A 20,564-nucleotide genomic window follows, 5' to 3' on the forward strand; every position below is an offset into this window, starting at 1 on the left:
AAAAAAGGATATAAACACACCCGGCCCCCCCACCCCCACCCCCACCCCACCACCACCACCCTTCGTCCTCCTCCTCTTCCTCCGGCTCCCTCTGGGGAAAAAGGCGCCTGGCGGTTTGTCCTGGGCGGGTGCTGATCCAGGTGATCCGTGGATGTCACCACACTCGGGAGTCTACGCGGAGTTGTGGAGGCTGCTGGCTGCTTCGTCCTCAGACCCGGACCATGCTGTCTGACAGCCTCACACACTCTACTACCGACCCGCCCGCTCGCTGCTCCTCCTATACCCACACACTCTGCCCACGTCTGCCGTCTGAGAGAGAGAGAGAGAGAGAGAGGTGTGTGTGTGTGTGTGTGTGTGTGTGTGTGTGTGTGTGAGTGAGAGAGAGAGGGAAGGGATTAGAGAGAAAGGAGGGAGGGATCAGCTGATGTCACTCCCTAGCAACCGAGCGGTAAACAGGAACCGTCGGCCGAGGTGCTTAATTATGATATTAACCCCATCCATCTGTCGGTGGGAGGGAGGATCCGGCACCGTGCCAGACCCTCGCTCGCTAGTGTGTGTGTGTGTGTGTGTGTGTGTGTGTGTGTGTGTGTGTGTGGACCTCTCCTGGTGTGATAACCTGGATAATGAGCCACAAATTGATGCTTTTTTTTTCGCGATTGGATTCCAGGATGTTATTTTTTTAACGCGGCTAATCTTCAATTTTAAGTAACCCTCCCCCCCCCAAAAAAAAATTTAATAAGTGATTCCAGCTTAGTTGTTTTAAATTTCAGAGCGTCTCCTGACGGCCTCACTTGCATTAAACAATTTTTTTTATTTTTGTTGAAAATTAAAAGGCACCGAGGGGGGCCTGGGGGTGGGGTGGGCAAATCTCCCCTCGGGCCCCTAAAACGGCTAACATGGCCCCTGCTGTCACCACAACACCCCCTTGAACATGAATTACCAAACCGTACACGTTGGTTCATTCTTTTAATTTGTGCACACTTGTCTTTTTTTTCTTCTTCTTTTTTTTTAATGCACAGCCTTGTTTCCACTTTCCAGTGTACCAATTACACTCCCCGATGTTATCGCGTGTTTCTTAATTGCTTCGCCATCTGTTCTGATTCTGGAGGTGGACGCTGGAAATTTGCGCTCCGACTGTCGCCGCTCGTTTAAAGCCGGTTGACACCGTGACAGGCGGCGACGTCGCCGCCGCACCGGGTGATGTCTCGTTCCTTGAGGAAAAAAAAAAAAAAAAAAAAACACTTTATGGGATTTATGTCAGCGAGTCCCTAAATCTTTTGACATTAAATCACTCGGGGATGCCAAGGAGTAAAAAAACAATAAATGAATATATATATATACATATACATATACATATATATGTATATATATATATATATATATGCAAATGCACCTTTTAAATCCTGCAATTCACAATATGTCAAACGTCACTTTTCCAACCGAAACATACCAGCAAGTGGCTGTCAAAGTAAGTCCCCCGTTACGTAAGAGAAAATCACTCGGAGCAGGCTCTCCCTGCAGATTTACTGAGAGCTGAACATGTGCAGCCGCTCTTCTCCAACGCCATTCACAAACCCCGCGAGCAGATGACGCAGCGCCCTCTTGTGTTGCAACAAATCACAGCAGGCGCACCGTTGAGCGTCGACGCCCGTCCCTCTTTCTAATATGTGCTTTCATCAGTTTCCGGAGATAATTTGACCACCAGATGAAATTTAAGTGGAACCCTCCTTTCAGCTGTTTTGCATTCATCATCTATTGTATAAAACTCCTCCTTTGTGTGTTAAAGGATGCTTAACATCGCCGCCTCTGAAGAGATTTTATTTTATTTATTTGTTTTGTTTTTTTTACTTCTGGAAGATGCCTTTTCATTCCCGTGCCCTCGATTACAGGCGTGAACTCCTCTGTGAGGTTCGGCGTCGCTCGACAGCGTCCACACGCGGGATTTCCTGAGTGCCTGAAGGGGAAGTAAACAGGTCCATAGGATGAGTTTAGATTCATTTGAAAAAGCAGGAAATCCCCATTAAAACCCAAAGACTTCAGTAAATTGATTTTGTCTTCTGGAGGATTCATTGTTTGTTTTAACTCCTTTATGCATTTTCTCTTCAGTACAAAGAAGAAAAATCTCAGGCGGTTTATCGCAGCTATCAAACGGGAGACAGATCCTTTGTCCACCTCTCTAAGATCCCATTATGGGTAAAGCTCTTCTTTTTTTTTTTTTATTTCTAGGTGGGGTGAGTTTGAAGATTAAAAACCTGAGTGTGTGTGTGTGTGTGTGTGTGTGTGTGTGTGTGTGTGTGTGTGTGTGTGTGTGTGCGCACATACACAATGGAGGCTGATTGTTTGTGAATAATGCATTGAGAGATAGCGGTGCGGGACTCTGGGGTATTTAAAGTAGCCCTCTCTCAATCCCCAGCCACTCAGAGGCAATTATCGAGAAAAAAAACAACAACCAAAAAAAACAATGTCGAGACGAGTCAACAGCAGTCGCTCGCGGCAACCGTTTCACAGGGAAATGTCGAAATTTTAAAAAAAAAGAGGTACCCAGGAGCCACCTGTCGGCAAACGGCGCCACAAACTAGAGGAGACAGAATGACTAAAAGCAGAGTTGGTACTTTATTCATTTACTCAATCTTTTGTTTTGCAGCAAAATATGAACGATCAGATTCATACATCGTCATCGTTGTTGTTTCCTCTTCTGGTGTCAAAAAAAGACGAGAACGAACGAACGAATCGCCCAAATCCAGGAGAGAGAGAGAGAGGAGACGGCGGTTGAGTTGCCGTTAAAAGCGTCAGATTGTCTGATACCGAAGAGTTCCAGAACTTCAGGATGCTCGGGCGACGTCGGAGTAAAATCAAACCATAAACACGCAGTCTTTATACCTAACTACGGCATTTTGGTGCCTAAAACTTAAACAAACTGCAGGCGTGTCCCATTTAATCCAAAACCATGAACTTTTCCAACCCGAAGCAAAAGTTTTTGTGGCTCACCGAGTGATTTTGGTGCCTAAACTCTGAACTTAAACCGGGCTCTTTCTTTTCTTAACCGCCAACTCGGTTCTCTTTGTGCCCAACGGAGTCACTTTGGTGCCTCGGCCGAACCCGATTGCGACCGTGTCGCATTTAACCCAAACCGGGATCTTTCCGTGGACCCGACCGCGTGGATTTTGTGCCGAACTAATTTTGCTACCTAAACCTAACCGAGTTTAATTTAAACCGTGATTCTTTCCAAAACCCTGAGCAATAGTGTTTGTGCCCAAGCATTTCATTCAGGTGTCGAACCCAAACCGAACCGAACCGTGACAGTCACATTCAACCCGAACCGAACCGTGACAGTCACATTCAACCCAAACCGAACCGTGATCTTTTTCTGAACCTAACCAGGTGCTTTTTTTTTATCTCCTACCGAGTAGTTCAGGTGCCTGATCCCAACCAAATTGCGACCGTGTCACATTCAACCCAAACCGTGATCTTTTCCAATCCCAAGCAATCATCTTTGTGCCGAAGGCAGGCTGTGACCAAATGCGACCCCCCCCCCCTGCACCCCCCCCCCACACCCCCCTGAAACGAGAAGGAGAGTTTATTACTATGTCATCAGTTTTCTTTCCTTCTGCAGCAAATCACAGCAATTTCATAACCACACAGATATTCTTTATGATCTCAGGTTTATGAGAAATGTCAGATAAAACGCGCTCATGAGCGAATTGCGCGACTCAACACAACTGCTGCTCACGACTTCAGGCCTCACGGCACAAATTTAACAGCGGAGAGTTTTACAGGCCGCGGCGAGCGTGAAGGTAAAACCACGGGGAGAGCTTCGCTGTCGCGTTTTGTGTTTTATCGCGCTTGACATTGCGACATAAATCAGACGCCATATTTTACACGCCGGCGGCTCTTTTGCGTGACCGAACCGGCTCCTCCTTTAAAATCAGCGGTCGCGAAGGACTCCTCCAAAATCAGCTGCACTCCCTGCGGGAAGTCGTTGACAGCTTTTGGTCACCAACTTGTTAGCTGTTGTATCTGCTGAGTGAAAACTGTGAGGCAGTGTGACATTCAACCCGCAGCAGCCCTGGTGTGATGTGAAACGGCGTTTGCTGTAAATAATTGGCATTATTACGACGTCTATGTCGAGGTCATTTTGAAGAACTTCACCCGGTATCGTTGAGGGACGCTAAGTTTTGGATTTTTGGTGATATATATATATATTGACTTTTTTTTTTAATCTCGTTTTTGTCACCTTTTTACGACCCATTAGTTTGGGTCTGATCTTTGTCCATCTCGCTTATTGTGACAGGAAGTAGGACAATAACAAGAACAAAATGTGCTGTAAAAGTTTTTCCTTGGAATGATTTTGCTCAAATGAAGTGACTGATTTCCCGCCGTGCTCTTGGCTCTACAAGCCCATTCATTTTCATTGCGAGTTTCATTTTTTAATATAATACTCAGTCCATATTTCATCCAGCTGTCTCTGACAGTCTGTTGGCCAATGAGCTGCTTTTTCTTTTTTTTCTATCTTGGTCATTAAATATCTGGGGAGAGAAGTAAATGTGTGTCGGACCGCTTTAGTAACAGTGAGTAACGGTTCGCTTTCTACCGGATGCCAACAAGCACCTTTTGTCCACGACCCAATCCTTAAAGTGCTCTTTGTTTACTCCGCCGTTGTTCGGACCAGGAGGGCAAATAACGTAAAAGGACAAAACAATCACGGCTAAATGGCACGCCGTGTCTGGAGAAATCTGATTAACGGTTCTCTCGGCCACTCCAGCCATCCAGGATTTCAGCGTAAATGAGGGATTCAAGGGGAAGAGTGACCTTTTCCAATATTCCTGCTCATAATGGCTCACGCTGACGCCTAAAAAGTCAGCCCTTAATTTTGGCTGCTCTCGAGACGGGAACGCCACTCGTGCCATTAAAATCAAAAACAAGTAGGCTGTGCTTAAAAATTGATCTCATAATTAAGAAGAAAACAAGTCGAGGCAATTTTCACGGGACCGACGTCACACGGGGAGTTTAGTGGTTGTAGAAACAGCCGAGATGGAGAAGGAGCGGTTCTTTAAATTCAATCAACGCCTTCAAAACTGCAGCTTTTTCCTTTTTTTTTTTTTAATATCTCCTAACGTGAGCTGGAAAAAAGGAGTTCAGGTCTGATTGCTTTATCCTTCAACATCCCCCCCCTTTCTCCCCCCCCCCCTCTCCCAACACAGAATAAACCAGATCAACGTGATGTGAGGCGTCGAAGGCCAGCGTCTGATAGGTGAAGAAACAGTCGCTCGGTGTCCTTTGTTTAATTATAAAAGGTTTTCAAGGACAGAGACGACCGTGTTTGTACTGAACGTGTCAGACTGACAAGTCAGCAGTTTCTACATCATGTTTCTTATTGAAGTCGATATTTCCAGGCAAATTTGCTAGAATTGTGTCTCTTTCTTGCAAAAAAAAAAAAAAAAAAAAAGTTAATTTTTATTAGAAGCCAAACTCTTCACGAGGTCTCTCTACTATATGTCCACTAACGCTGCCCCCTGGTGGTGACAACGGAAAGTTTCTAGTATTTTTTTTTTTTTTTTTTTTTTTTTAGTATTCTCTACACAACTTTAAATGTTTATCCTGTGACATCAAGCTCAATGTAATTCTGGTAAAACCACGATTACACGAGATGTTACAGTTTCGAGAAGAGCGGCTTTCATATGAACTGATGCAGCTGAGCAGTCACGTATTTAAATGTGAATTTAATCTCCCTGCCGATGACCTCCCACCTCTGCGTCCCGTTTTCTTCCCGTTAAAAGGGAGTTTTTCCTTCCAGCTAACGCTCGATGATGTTTTAAGGTTTTTGCTGACTTGGTGAGCGAACAGCTGCCTCAGATACATCCTGGTCGTGTTTGAGGCAGAAGTTTGTGAACTTGCCTTCTGTAAATAAAATCCAATAGACGCCGATTCACATTTACTTCAAGGCGTCTAAATTTGGTTCATTGCAGTGCCGGTAAAACGAGAGCGGTGTGGGAAGGTTTTGGCGTCACGGCTGAGAGCTGTAGGTCTCGTGGCTCGATGCCCGGCAGTGTTTCAGAGCTCTTTTTAGGTTGGTTTTTTTTTTCCCCTCTAATGCTCGTTAAAAAACTGCATCCATTTCAGAGGTGATTCAGGTTGAGCTTGTATTTCCGGACATTTTGAGTTATCTTTAACAACCCACCGCCAGAGGTTCATAGAAAGTGCAGCAACAGTAATCACGTATTTGGCTGCCGGACAAGTCTCCGGCTTTTCCTCTTATCTTTGTGGGAATTATTGAAATCTCAGCCGGGAACGTGATTTTAAAGCCACATTCTTTTTTAAAAACAACATTAAAGGGATTAATGGCAACCAGTTGGTTTCACCAACCGGTCTCAGTCCAATATTAGAAGTCAGCAGATGACGGGTATTGACATCATCTGGTTCCTCTCCACCTCCTCCCACTCCACACCGAAAAGCGCCAACAGATTGCATTCTGGGAGCTTTTAAGTGTTTTTTTTAATTTTTTTTTTTATTGGTAGTCGTGTTGCTTACTCTGAAATTACACTTCATCTCGGTGGTTTGAGTCTTGAGGGCTTCTTTGACCTTTTGATCATAAAGGTCACCGGAGGTCAGACCTGCTTGGTAATGCTGCACCGCTGCCGTCTGCCCTTTGAGCCTCACCGAGGAAGAGTGTGTGAGGAAGGCTCACGGCAAACTGATGGTATGGATTTAAAGCGTCTCGCCTTCGGTTTAGTCGCAATTAAACTTGGAACGGATTAATCAAGCACACCGTTTTAATTAGATATATTTTGAGTCGAGCCACAGACTGTTAATATCCAGCTTAAAAATAAACGACGAGGAATGTTTGCTCAGCACTTTTTTCTAAAACGAACCTCCATATTTTTGTTTTAAATGGGCTGAGACCTACAGACCAACACTTGGTTTGGTTTTAGTCTTCTCGTACAATTTGTTAACGATGTAAAAAAAATAAAACAAATCTAAAGTAGGGGTGAACAAAGAGGCGTTGAACTTTAGACAGTTTATTGAAACTTGAATTAATTTACAGCAGTTCCACTGGAGAGGGGAAAAACTAAAAAACATAGGGTGGTGGTGGTGGTGGGGGGTTTCTGAATGACGTCCTATAACCACATTAAAACCTACGGTCCTATCTACTGTATGTACAGGGAGGAGGATGCAGCTCGACAGTGCAGAAGGCACAGAGTTGGCTTAATACTCGCCTGTAAGCGCTGCTGACACGACGGAAAGTATGACGGGAGCGTTGTGGCGCGGCGCAACGGAGGAGAACTCGCCTCCACTCGGGGTTTTTCTTCTTTTTTTTTTAACTCATCTTTTATGATATAGCGGAGTAAAACTACAACAGCAAGCGTCTCGCTCCTTTTTATTTTGATTTTTTTTTTAAACCCAGTCCTCTAGATGTACACTGAACGAGCGGTCGGAGCGTCTCGCCGACGAATAATCGACGTTACTTTAGACCGGCGTGTTTTACAATACGTGATATGTGACGTAACGATCGCTGAAACTGGACAACGTTAAGGCATTTTGCAATTAAAGAGATGCAAAAGATGAATCCCCCCCCCCCCCCCCCCCCCCACACACAACGAGGGGATGAGAAGCAGGTAAACGCGGGTTAATGATGACAGTAAGGAGAGTTTGGCAACGACATGGCGCGCTTCATTCACACCGACAACAGCTGCCAGATCTTCCAAAGAAAATATCTTGATAGTGGGAGATGATGATGAGAGTAAAAGCAAGAGATCTATGCACAAATATGATACACATCACAATTAGGAAGACTTGTACCAGCATCGTTCAGTGTGGGAAAAAAAATAAACAAAACAACAAATAAACAAGGTATTACAACCACGAGGACCGAAACCCATCACCTTCCACTCAACATACACGTACAAAAAGTCAAACGATAATAACGTGGTGTTCGATACAATAACGATGACAAGAGATTCATTTTTGTCACAAAAAAAAAGAGATAAAAACCTTGTAATGTATGAATGAATACCACTCGAAACGAAAACACAATTCAAGTAAAGCTTTTCAAACAGAAAAAAAAAATAAAGACCTACATCTTGGTTTTAAAATCACTTGGAATTCTTGCATCTCAGATTTAGATTATGCTGCTTATAAAAAAGTACATTCAACAGGTACATCAATTATGGAACAAAAAATATAGCAGAGGTCAGTAAAATATATCAGTAATTGCTATTTAAAAGAAAAAAATAGATATCGTACATTAACAATAAAAGCGGACGCAGACTGTTTTTTTTTATTCTGTAGTTTTTGTTTTTGGGGCTTTTAGACAACTGATCATCCAATCGAATTACAGCAATGCAATTTAATTTGATTGGGAATTTAATATGCTGTGCTGTACATTTAGAATGAATGATTGTCAAAGTCAGAGAATCTTTTCAGGTGGAATTAAACTTTTTTTTATATTTTAAAAATCAAGAGTTGAGAGCATCAGTCTGCAGCCGCTTTTCTTCATCTGAACATTTCCCCCCCAAAACTCTCTCATGCGCATTCACACACAAAGTGAGTTTTTTTTATACATTTTCTTGTCCTACAAAATAACCAAAACAATTGTAGTTTTTAATTATAAATATAATAATTACATAAATATAATCATATGCTAGTGTATAATTATATTTATTCTTACATGGAGGCCGACTAGTTGGTTTAAACATCGGACAGTTTACGTGATCTTGGACCAAAAAAAAGAAAAAGGAATATCTTCGCAGGAGCAAAATGTGCAAGAAATCTGAAGGTGCACTAACTATGCAAACACTTGAACACGTGCATCTGATGTCAGTTTGCTTCAAAAGTAAAAGCTGAAGTAACTCAAAAGCCTCCTAAAATATAAGAACTTATTATTATTATTTATTTTTTTTAAAGAGCAAAAGTTAAGATTTCCAACCACGGGCTCGTCACACCGGAAGAGACGAAGACGTTCGGCTGCGGAAGAAGGTGAGCGGCGGGTTAATGTGGGAACGAGAGGGAAAACAAAAAAAGGACCCCCCCCCCCCCCAAAAAAAAGCAAGCAAGTCCACCGTGAAGGTAAGGCAAGATAATGTTCTGTTTCATCCAGGTGCAAAGAAAACAACAACAAAAAAGCGAATAAAAGACGAGAGGCAGGTGAACGGTGAAGGAAAACAAAACAAAGAGCAGAAAGACGACGTTCTCGAGGTGAAAAAAAATAAAACGCAGGAAGTTCATTCTGTAACTTATTTAACTGCCGTCAAAACGCAGCGACTCCTTAAGTTTACGGCAGCTCGCGTGATAAATGTGTGCAGTGCAATCTGCTAAATACTCGATTGAAAGACTCTAAAACGTCCAAATTCTGATCTGAGTTTTGGTGCGGAAGAAAAAAAAAAAGAAAAAAAAGTTCTACTTGGTTTCTTTCCTGTTTAAGCTGCAAAGAACGAGTGCATACGGAGGATTTAATCATATAATGTGACCACAAGCATCTAAAAACTATTTTACGTATATTTCAGTCCACCTGAACGTATTTCAAGTGCCTGAACGTCATGCTTTGTCATCGTGGGAGAGGAAGGAAAAAAACAAACTAAAAACACCTTGTTTTTACAGCTGGAGTTGATATATCTAAACATTTACAGAAATGAAACGCCCTAAAGTGACTTCATCTTTTCTTAATGCGACATGACATGGCTGCTTAGTAAAAAAAAAAAAAAAATGTCTGCGTAGTTTCTGGGACGTGGCCTTCTGCATGGTTTTGCGTACTGCATGTTTCGGACATGGCACAAAGGGGACTTCAGGCAAAAAGGATAATTCAGAAAATAAAACAAATAAAAAAAAAAAAAAAAACGGGAAGAAGGTTTTTGCACAGAATATCAGAGTTCCTACAAATATTTACACCACAGATACAGGCACTTGTATATCTTTGGTTGGAGAAACCCAACATTGCAAGAGTAATGCATTCACAGAGCTTTTGTGTCCCTTATTGTTTTTCCAGGGGTCACTAGGCAACTGGTATGTTTATTTATTTATTTATTTATTTTAAATTTCTTCTGCTTCTTTGAGTTTGTCCGTGTTACAGGTACGTTCTGGCATAGCTCTCCGATGTCTTTTTAACCCTCTGACAACGCCACCTGCAAACACAGGAAATGCAAATTTAGTGCAGCTGAAAATCTTAAAATCTTTGAATCATAACACCAGAAAAATTTATGATAGAGCCAGAAGCAGTGAAATCATACAAATTAAAGATGACAAAAAAAAGAAGTTTGATCAGATTTTTTTTTTTTTAAAGAAATTGTTAATGTCTGCCAAAGTGTCATTCTTGATTCGATCACTAGAGGGTGCCGACTTCTAAGCAACTTTGAATGTATTGGAGCAGCCTTTAACCAATCAGGATTGACCACCATATCGTCTATGTTGTGTGCCGAAACCATGGATTTGTATATAAAAGTGTTTGTAGCTTCCAGGTCGGAAAAATGAGGTCGATGCAGAAGCACCTTAAGCTGCAATACTACTGACGGCCACTAGAGGTCGGTTCCAAAAAGCCTCTGGCTCCATAGACTCCCATTCAACTTCTCTCATCAAATACAAAGTCAATACATTTTTTCCACGAGTTATTCTGGTGTTTTTTAGCTAAAGCCTCTCCTTCTTATTAGTTTTCTGGCGGTTGGAAAATAATTTCTTCATTTATTAGAAAATAAGCCTCAAAAAGTTCTTTTTTTTTGGGGGGGGGGGGGGGGGGGGGGCGTGTCTGTTTGATTGACAGGTCCTGTATAATGTAATCTTTCAACCAACATGGGCTTTTCTTGTGAAGCAGCAGCTGGAGTAATCATTGCAACAAAAACGAGGAGTTTTAAATCCAGCAGGGAGGAATTGAAAAAAAGGGGAGCTGAGGTGAGCTGAGCTCTCAGATGAAGAAATCTCCACCTTCACTAAAAAAAAAAAACTAAAAAAACCCCGGTATAATTTCCCCTGCAGCTCCAGCGCAGAGCGCTCCTAACCATCCATTTTGGCCCGACTGCGGTGGCGATGAGTCACATCGTGCTGACAGCGGTTCGACTGCCACGGAGGAGTATTAATATGGCTTCTGGTTTTTAGTTGGTTTTGTTTTTGTTTTGTTTTTTACATGAAGGAGTTAATTTGATCCGATCATTGTGTTTGGATGTGAAGTGTGGTGGACAGTTGGCAGAAGAAGCAGCAGTGTGATTGGATTGTGTCTTTGACCGATCACTGGTCCGACCGGCGCGTCACTGCAGCTACCTGTTGAGGTCATAAAGCACTGCTGGTGTCTGTTGTACCTTCTCGGGGCAGAAGTCGGGGTTGGTTTGTCGTACTTTGCCCGGTCGCCCCTTTATGACTGCGTAGCAGAACATAGTGATGACCATGACAAACAGGAAGTAGCTAGTGTGCATCAGGTGAAGGTTGATGAGGGAACGGTCGTCCTGGTGAGAGGAAAAAAAACAAAACAAAAACAAAACAGCACAAGAGTTTCATATGACAGAGAAGCTGCAGGTCTTATTACAAACAAAAAGGACATACGTGCTAGATTTTTACTGACTCGATACACAAACTGTCAAGAATATACTGCAAGTGTGACTTTATTAATCGCAGCCAGCTGCTACCGGTGCAGTTTTACAATGTGAAGTAAATCATGACGTGCGATCAAACGGTTACGAGATTCAAATATCGGGTCAAACTTAAGAAAGTAGCAAATTTGAAACCCCTGAAATAATCCAGAAAAGCCTCCGGTGAGGAAGCAGTGGACCTCCAGAGGTGTTTCGAGAAGGGCCACGAACGTCACAAGACCCGTGGCGCGACGGCAATTTGGTTTCCCCGACACGACAATAGTTCCCCACCACCCCTGCTGCTCGTATCTGGCTCCCTGCGACTACTTCCTGTTCCCCAAGATGAAGTTCCAGCTGAAGAGTCCCGAGTTTTGACACGGTGAGGTGAGATCCAGCGTCTGAACATGCGATGGTGCGCGATGCGCCGACAGAACGGGACCAGCGGGGAGCGTTCAGGCGTAGCGGGGAGCGCTGGAAACGCTGACGACTTTGAAAGGGACGACAGCTGAATTTAAACCTTTACTCTTTTTTTATTTTTTTGTATTTAGAGGCTCAGTCTCAGAACTTTGTGATCGCACCATTAAAACTCAAATAGAATGAGATTTAAATGAGGTACTAAACTAGTTATCATCTAATATATGACGCTGTGGTCCTTTGATGTTCACCTTAAAGCCACGTGTTCTCCGACACCTTCTCGTGCTGCTTAACTATTATGTGCATTATTTATTTTAAAAACTTTTGTAGGACAAACCAAAGTCTGGATTCTGGTTTTTTTTGGTGAAATGGAGGTCAAAAGTTGAAATGAAGAGGCAAAAGGAGGTGCATCTTTTTGCCCGCAACGGTTTTTTGTTGTTTTTTAAATCAGCGCGTCTCCGTCGTTCACCGAAGTTTACCGGCTGTTGTTTTATCTGCCAAGACTTTTGTTTCTGAGCCTCGGTGTTGTTGCCAGACCGGCGGATGACGCAGAAAGGCTTAAAACGCTTTGAACAGAAGCACTGCAGAGATATTTACAGTACGATCTCGTGACTCAGCTGCTTCTGGAACACCAGATAACCCGAGCAGGAACTCCCGAGCAGCGCTTTTGACTCACATCTGGAACGATGACGGTCAGCTTTGGGTTGAGTGCGTGGTACACCTTGCCGATGGCTCCTTTGTAACACCAGAAGGGGTTGTAGTCCTGGCTGTACTTGGCGTCCGAGTCGCGGACCGTGGTGAACACTTTGTACCAGGAGGTGGCGTTGGTGTACGTCTCCGGCACGCAGTGCGGCGGCTGCCTGCACAACAAAACAAACGCTTTTCTGTTGACCGGCGTCGTGGAATCGTTCACAGATTGTTGGTTGAGGCAGAAAATATCAAGAAGTTGTTGAGGAGTTAATTGGTTCACTGGCACTGCATTCGTTTGCTTTTCGTTTCATAATGCCAATTATGAATTATTGGACATTTTGAATAATAGATCAGCGGAGACGGGATGAAGCTGGAAAGCAAATTTCCCAAAGCTAGGGCTGAATATTTTACAACGAAAACAATCAATACACGAAGTGAACATTCAGCATTATTATTAATATAACAGGGTTTATATCGTCCAGATTAACTTCAGGCCACCAGGGGGCTCCAAAGTAGGATCGAAGATCATCAATCTTCTAATTTAAGTGACATTGTCTTCAAGTATTGACAAATATCGTCTAATATCACAAAGAATTCCCCTCTAACATCGGATGAAGCTGAATGAGTCCGACGGAGTTTAGATCTCTCCGTCTCGGCTGCAGCGGCGGCTTTAACTATTTATAGTTTCAGAAAGGAGCTGCTGCTCATCTCTGAAGGCTCCTCGAGGCGCCTTTCGCCACATTCACAACAAGCGATGATGCGATGCGATTTTTTTCCTCCTGCTCTTTTTGACAGATTTCACTAATCAAAACAAACAGCGTGCGGGAGCGTCAATCATCTGTGAAACCCAACGCTGTCAACCGCATGCAGCTCTTTCAAAGAACTAAAGATTCAGAGCTATTAAGGTGAAAGCTTAAGGGAGGAAAAATTCGCCCCGCTTGGGATCTTAAGAGGGTGTAACCGACTCGCCGATAACAGAGATATATTTTGTTCCATAGCCAAGCTTCATTTTGTAACACCACCCTTCATGAAACTAGTCAAATCTGCTGCCAACATTCGAGTTGACGGTTACAAGTTTTATAAAAGAGGCCTGAATGTTGAGCTGCTTTCTGTTGTTAAGGAGAAACTACACAGCACTTCATCATGTGAAGGACATTTCAACAAGTAGTAAATCTCTTCAAAAGGATCGAAATCATTCGGGACCAAATCTCTTCCGAGCAAACTGTTAGTCCGCTTTCAGCTCGGGTCAATGTTTCACTTCCATGTCGTATTTCGCTGTTTTTAAACAGATTTTTGGCCACACGTGGAGGATTTGTGAGCGCTGCAGTAACTGAGACGAAGATATAAAAACCCAGATTAAAAAAACTGCGTGTCATGTTGTCCGTATGGAGTCAGATCCGGGCAGATATGCGAGCGCGTTCCCACGAGTCGGGGAGGCGGTCCAACTCACACTGTGACCGGGAAGATATTGCTGGCCGCCGTGATGGTCATGCAAGTGCTGAACACCACCTGCTCGCAGTGGCCGTGCAGCACGCACTCGTCCGAGTTCCAGGAGACGGGCAGCGTGAAAGTGATGTTTATTTCTTCGTGGGCTTCCCGGCCTACGCACGGAAACGTGGGGGAAATACAAAAGAGAGAGCAAGAGATCGTTATGAGATTAGATGGAAGCTTCAAAATTTGCGGTGAGATTTATTTATTTTTTCTTAAACAGAAAACTAAAAAAACACTTCTACTGATATGAAAGCTCGATAAAATGACACTTTAAAAAATGCCTACATGCTCGACGTGCCGTCGAGGGGGCGCAAAGAGCGCGCAACAATACGTCTGCAGGGTGCAGTTTTATTGTTTTTTTGTTTTTTTAAATGTCTGAAACAATAGCAAAGTTCCTCTGAGGTCTGTCACAATCATGACATTTTAATGGACTATTAATTTCCATACAAATAATTGCGATTAACGATTTAATTGTCGCGCCTTTTTGCTGCAAATCCAACAAAAACACACACACACACACACACACACACACACACACACACACACACACACACACACACACACACACACACACACACACACGTTGTTGAGCTCCTTTTCCATTTGGCTGAAAAGAAAAAATGTCAAAGACATTTAACTGCAGCAGAAGAAGAAAGGAGCCCAAAAAGATGACATTATTAAAAGAGCGGCAGAAAAAAAAAAAAGTCAAAAAATAAAATAAAATGACATTTGTGTCAGTTTCATCCAGTTAATTTTATTCAGATAAATGAGAACGATTCTTTCGTATGCAAAGTGACTGCGGTCGATTCAAAACAACAGCGACCCGGTGATTATGTAATAACTGTGACGGGCCTTGATGCCGCTTCCAATGGTTGTTTTCAGAGAGAGAATCATTCAGGCCTGTTTAAATAAATCTGACTGCTTATTTGAAAGAAAAAAATTCAGCAAGTCATACGAAGAGAGTAGCAGATTCCTCTGAACTACATATCCCACAATCACCCTGAAAAAAACAACAACTTCTTTTTAGTTATTGAACAATGCAAACTGTAAAGCATCCAACACATCACGTCTGATGTCATCACCAAACCAAATCACCGGACAACAATGGACAATCGGTCACCGATTGTCAAACACAGCATTTATACAGAAAACGCTGTCAACACAATCATTAATGTGTTTAAATGTCTTTTAAACAGTTTATATTTGATTTCACGATCTCCAAGCTGACCCTTCCCGAGGAACCCTCCACTCCCCTCTCGTACACGTCGAGCCCCGTTGACGCTATTTGCTCAGCGTGATAAAATATTTGCATATCTCCTTGTTGACTTTGCTCGTTGTGGCGCTTTTAGAAATCCAGAAGAGGCAGAAAAGACAAACTAGGGCACAAAGACAGGAACCGACGGTCTTTATGTTATTGCACAGTCATTTATACATATCAAATTTTACCATCTGTCAGAGGTGGTGAAACAAAAACAGCAGGTATTCAGGGCTTCAGCCACAGATAGAGGCAATATGAGCGGGATTAATATCAGAGAGCGTTATCCACTCCCGATGGAGATATCAAATGCAACCGTTTTATTTCAAATAATAATCTTTTGTGGTTGAAAAGCTCTCAAAAAATACACCAAAGTCCAGTTCTGTCTGGTTTTGAATGTTTTTCCTTCAAAAGTAGCATTAAAAAGTATGAAACCGTATCTCGCAGAACTTTGCACTACTTTTACAGAAACGTCCTCCGTCGTTCTACGTTGTTTTTTTGTTGTTTTTGTTTTGTGCATCGCCAGCTCGGAGAACAACAGCCGGAGCAGCAAAAACACACGAGCTCGTGGAGCGTGCGTCGTCGTCCCTCGAGACTGAAGCGAAAGTTCACAAACATAAATAAAGCATGCGGACGCTGCGTTCAGAGGCACTTTTGGAGTCCCCCCCCCTCCTCCCCCCGTTCGCTCGGCCCCTTGTGAAACCTATAAGGTGGGGGATGATGGGGGGAAGGGAGGGGGGGGGACCGGCAGCGGGACGGAGCGGCTTAACGTTACACAACGCCGCCACTGTTTGTTTGACCGTGTGCGAAGGGAAAAGTCACCGCACGGGGAGGCAAGTTGAAACCCATCAAAGGGAGGAAGTCCCACCGCCACACAGAAACACTGATCACAGATCATCAAGCAGACGCTATAAGAACCGATTATTATCTGATGTAGAGAGTCAAAACAATACCGTGTCCTTTCTTTACCTTTTTTTTTTTTTTTTTTTTACTGCACTTCATCTCCGTCGGGGTTCTAGCATGTTGTGGCACGGCTCTAAAATAATACCACGATATTTCCCTTCAAATATTCACAACAACTAAACAACAAATTAGCTCTCGGTTCAGATCTTTTTGTCTGAAAACGACAACAGTAACTTCAGAGACGGCTCCGTTTAGGGTTTGACCGTTAAATAAATACAATTTTGGCCGTCGTCTGTTGCGCTTTTATTTCACTTCCAGCGACATTAACGAGTCGAATCTCTCGAGTCTCGAAGACCAGACTCTCCCGCTGAGTTTAAAAACCTGCAGACTGGAGGTGTATTTTAATGCAATTTTTGGACTATTATCATGTCAATACTTGGTTAACTATAAATGCACTATCTGCCATAAAAATATGATTATAGTAAAGCCACACGTGGCAGCAAAGGTGTGATTTCTTTTCATCAGCTCTGTAATGCAGGAGTCTGTTTAAAGGTGTGTTTTACACACGCTTGCAGCGATGATGGCGGCGTGACGTTTCCTTTCACGTGGACCTATTTTCCATTAAGCGTTCGCGACTTCAACCTGAACGCAAACATGTATGTAGAACGCACACGCACACGGGCAGATGAAAAGAAAGGAGAAACCCACCGGACAGGCCGACCTGCTGCCCGAGCACGGTGGCGTACAGGTGGGTGATGTTGCGAGAGTACCCGCCGAACGGGCGCTGGGGGTCCAGCGTGAGGGTGATGGGCACCGAGATGTTGATGGGACCCGAGTCCTCCAGCAGCAGCGGGGCCTGGGTGCTGGAGCGAGCCTGCCCGCTGGTCACCACCATGCTCTCCGGCGTGGTCGACTCGTTCAGGCCGTGCTTTATCGTTTCGTTCTCCGACACGCAAAAGTCGAGCTCGTTGAAGCGCAGCAGGAAGGTGTTCCAGTCCTGAGAGGGAGACATTCATTACCTCGGTGTCGTCATATTTAACTTCCCCGAAGCACAGAACTTGCGCTGTGATATTTCAGGTATGTGCCGTCTAGCCGTCCATATACGGCATCGCCGACAGACGATTTGATTTACATTTGCTTCAAGATCGCGTTTACATGCAAAGAAATATTTCCATGAAGGGACCTTCCTCCCCAAAGCGCTCTCTATCGGCACTTTCGATGTTTTATGCTGTGCGGTTGCAACCTTTGCTCTCAGGTTTACATCAGCGGCGGGTAGAAAAGGGGTCGGATGTTGTATTTAGCTCGCGGAGTTTATCGAGCGAACCTGGATTCTCCATCTGTTCTACTAGGACGAGCTGCTTTTAGCCTTTACAGACCGAAGTGGGTGAAGCTAAAAGAAATGCCGAGTAGATCGCAGCGTCAGTGGAGCACGGTTTCAAATTTTGCGGGCGAACGCGAGATACGGACCACATTGTTGAACCTCTTGTGGAGAACTGAGCGCCTCACCTCTGTCAACTCCGGAGACTTGATCTCTTTGATCTTAAAGAAGTAGCCGATGGTCAGGAAGGCGATGGCCACCGCGCTGACGCTGATCATAAAGATGACCAGCGGTGGACGGTTGTTGATGTAGCTCCTCAGGTTCTCTATAGGATTTAACAGGTACACCTGCACGCAGACAAGCAGACAACAACGTGCTCGTTTATAAAAGTCACAAGGGTACAAATAACAGCTGCTTTTGGTCCAATTAAACCGTTTATAAAGCGATGCATTGGGGGAATCTGTAGCTTTGAAATGCAACAGTCCCTCCGTTCCCCGTCATCACGTCACTCCTGCAGGATTGCAATTAAATTGCGGCTTTGTTTTAGACTCAGGATTAAGATTGTGCACGAATTAAACAAATAAATGAGTTTTCCTGTATCAGATGGTTGCTGAAAACACGCCAGCAGGAATTTGATCTTGTCTTTCACATTAAAAGTATTATTATTATTATGCACTCTTCCTGATTACGGCTGCATATTCTCCAACTGAGGAAGAATTCAACCTAATCTCAACAATGTTATTGCCATCTTTAGTGCCGGTCATGTTGACAAGTTAAACTGGACAGATCTGATAAAGTAACAAACATCCTTCTTAATCCATTTTCACAAACTGTCCAAATTTAAAACAGCGCCAACGGTGCACCTGAAGACAAAATGATTTAACTGTATAACTCCAACAGAACTCATTTCCAGGCAGCTAAATCCTGCAAGAAGAGAATCTACCAGTATCTTTGGTGCAGTTTTTAAGGTCCTTACAGATGTATAGAGGAACTACTTACATCCTCTGATTACGATACTGAGCAGCGACTGGTTTAACAACATGCTTCAGCAGTTGCATGATGTTTCAACAGGATATTTTTTTCCAGCACAGGGCCGTTTAAAAAAAAAAGAAAAAGTGAATTGAACACAACCTTCAAAAGGCCTCAGAAACAGCATTGATGTTGAAATGGGTGGTTTATATTAAGGATCTGTATTAAAGACAATCCGATGATGAAACAACCGTCTCTGGCTGGAAACTTTTAAAAGTTAAGGTCAAATATAATATGTGATGAAATGCTAATTCAGTGCGAGATTAAACAACAGAAAACACCACTGACTGAATGCGGAGACACTCAGAGGGCCGTTTGTGAGTCGTGTGAAGACGGAAAATGAGATTGGAAATCCCTTAAAAGTCTCTCTGTGCACTGGGGTGTAAAATGGAAGCGGGTAAATGCACATTAATCCTGAATCTCGTCTGTGCACCTCCTTCGTCTTTCTTCGGGGGGGGATATAACCGCAGCGAACCTGCTCCTGCGTGCCCTTTAACCAACATTTCTACAGTTCAACGCACCGTATGAAAGGAACGAAGAGCTGCACAACGGAGCCGTGGGATTTGATCTTCCTCTTGCACGAGAGACGAGCTGCTGCTTTCGATGGGATTTCAAAAGGTCGGATGAAAACGATGTTGTAAATGATGCTCGGCGGTGGAAAGTAACCAAGTACAAATGAACTTACGCTCCCACTACATCTCAAGAGGGACATGTACCGTACAGTTTGTCCTGAGAATCTTTTTGTTGTTGTTTTAATCCTCTTCCAGTCCAGTAAAGAAAACATATCTCCAAATCTTAAATTCCAAATTTTTCTGAGTACGTGACGGATTGAATGTTCACTTATAAGTCCAGAAAATTCACCCTCCTTCATTTAAATGAACTATTTAAAAACCAGCTGGAAAACAAGTCTGTTTTTCTGAGCTTGTTTACTTTTTTATTAAAGATATATAAACATATTTATATGTGTGTGATGATCTTAAAGAATGAGGCTTTACTGTGGATGAAACTAACCAACATAACCTTAAATATATGTAATAACTATATAATATGTAAAAACTTAAATACACATTAATGTAACCTAAAAACAAAATATAAAATAGTAAAATGATGTTCTGCAGTTTGTACTTTTACTCATGACACTTTATTTTGCTGATACAGACTTTTACTTGGGGATTTAAAAGCGGGACTTCTGCTGGAGTATTTACTTGTTTCACAGTATTATTTAGTATTATTTATTAGTATTAATACTTCTTCTTCCACCACCGACAGTGTGCAGATGTCACAACCTCGTAGCTACGACATGCTAAAGCTACCTAGCTTTCTAAAAAAAATAATATATACATACATATGTGTAGTTTTAAAGTGATAAATGTGAATTAAAATAGCTGAAACGACAGAATTAAGCAGCTCTCACCATTTTTCCTTTCTGTTCATGCGACGGCTGCTAGCTGGGAGGTTCGTTGCGGGCCACAATAATAAAAAAGGGGAAGCTAACAAGTTAGCCTCTTCTCTCCTCCGGTCTCCGCGGAGCTTCAGTCCCTCCTGAAGAGCAAAAGTCGGCGTTCAGCGTACGAAACACCGCGGGTCCTCCTTCCCATATCTTCCGCTAGGTAACTTTTCCCTGCTGCTCCGGTGGGGAAACGTGCATTTTAACCCGCCTGGAAATAAAACGTCAATAATGTTTTTTTCTGGGTCCTCCCTGCCGACCGAGCTACCTTCCCGCGCGCACCCGCACTGCGCAGCAGAGGAGCGTCGCAGCGCCGTTATTTACGTTGTTTACGTAAACCGCGTTGCGTCGGGCCGCGCGCTGACGGCCGGTCGGACGTACGCAGTTTACGTAGCGTTTACACGCATTCAGCGTGTTTACAAATCATCGGGAGGCTTTTGGTGCATTCAGGTACCGTAGGAAACATGAAGT

General features: G+C 43.3%; 1 protein-coding gene across 2 annotated transcripts; it reads right to left on the reverse strand.

Moving 5' to 3' along the window:
* Positions 1-7,000: 7,000 nt before the first annotated feature.
* tmem248 (transmembrane protein 248) lies at positions 7,001-20,374 on the reverse strand. 2 transcript variants are annotated; one of them, XM_069145919.1, is made up of 7 exons: positions 20,061-20,374; positions 17,806-17,964; positions 17,008-17,296; positions 14,101-14,251; positions 12,637-12,820; positions 11,280-11,423; positions 7,001-10,115 (listed from the first exon to the last, which is right to left on the reverse strand). In XM_069145919.1, the coding sequence occupies exons 1-7, from the start codon at positions 20,061-20,063 to the stop codon at positions 10,095-10,097; spliced, it is 951 nt and encodes a 316-aa protein (XP_069002020.1). In that variant the 5' UTR covers positions 20,064-20,374; the 3' UTR covers positions 7,001-10,094. The 2 variants fall into 2 exon arrangements, with proteins under 2 accessions (XP_069002020.1, XP_069002019.1); XM_069145918.1 differs by having other exon boundaries at positions 11,242-11,423.
* Positions 20,375-20,564: the final 190 nt, after the last annotated feature.

The sequence above is a fragment of the Embiotoca jacksoni genome, unplaced genomic scaffold (assembly GCF_022577435.1).
Source record: "Embiotoca jacksoni isolate LCO1_2020_lvr unplaced genomic scaffold, fEmbJac1.0.p SCAF_13, whole genome shotgun sequence".
Classification (NCBI taxonomy): domain Eukaryota; kingdom Metazoa; phylum Chordata; class Actinopteri; family Embiotocidae; genus Embiotoca; species Embiotoca jacksoni.

What these genes read in the sequence shown, in the direction of transcription:
- tmem248 (XM_069145918.1), bottom strand. An exon ending in AGTCTCCGGAGTTGACAGAG is followed by an intron (nt 17,297 to 17,805) that starts GTGAGGCGCTCA and finishes TCTCCCTCTCAG; the next exon opens with GACTGGAACACCTTCCTGCT. An exon ending in GCAGCAGGTCGGCCTGTCCG is followed by an intron (nt 14,252 to 17,007) that starts GTGGGTTTCTCC and finishes TTCCGTGCGTAG; the next exon opens with GCCGGGAAGCCCACGAAGAA.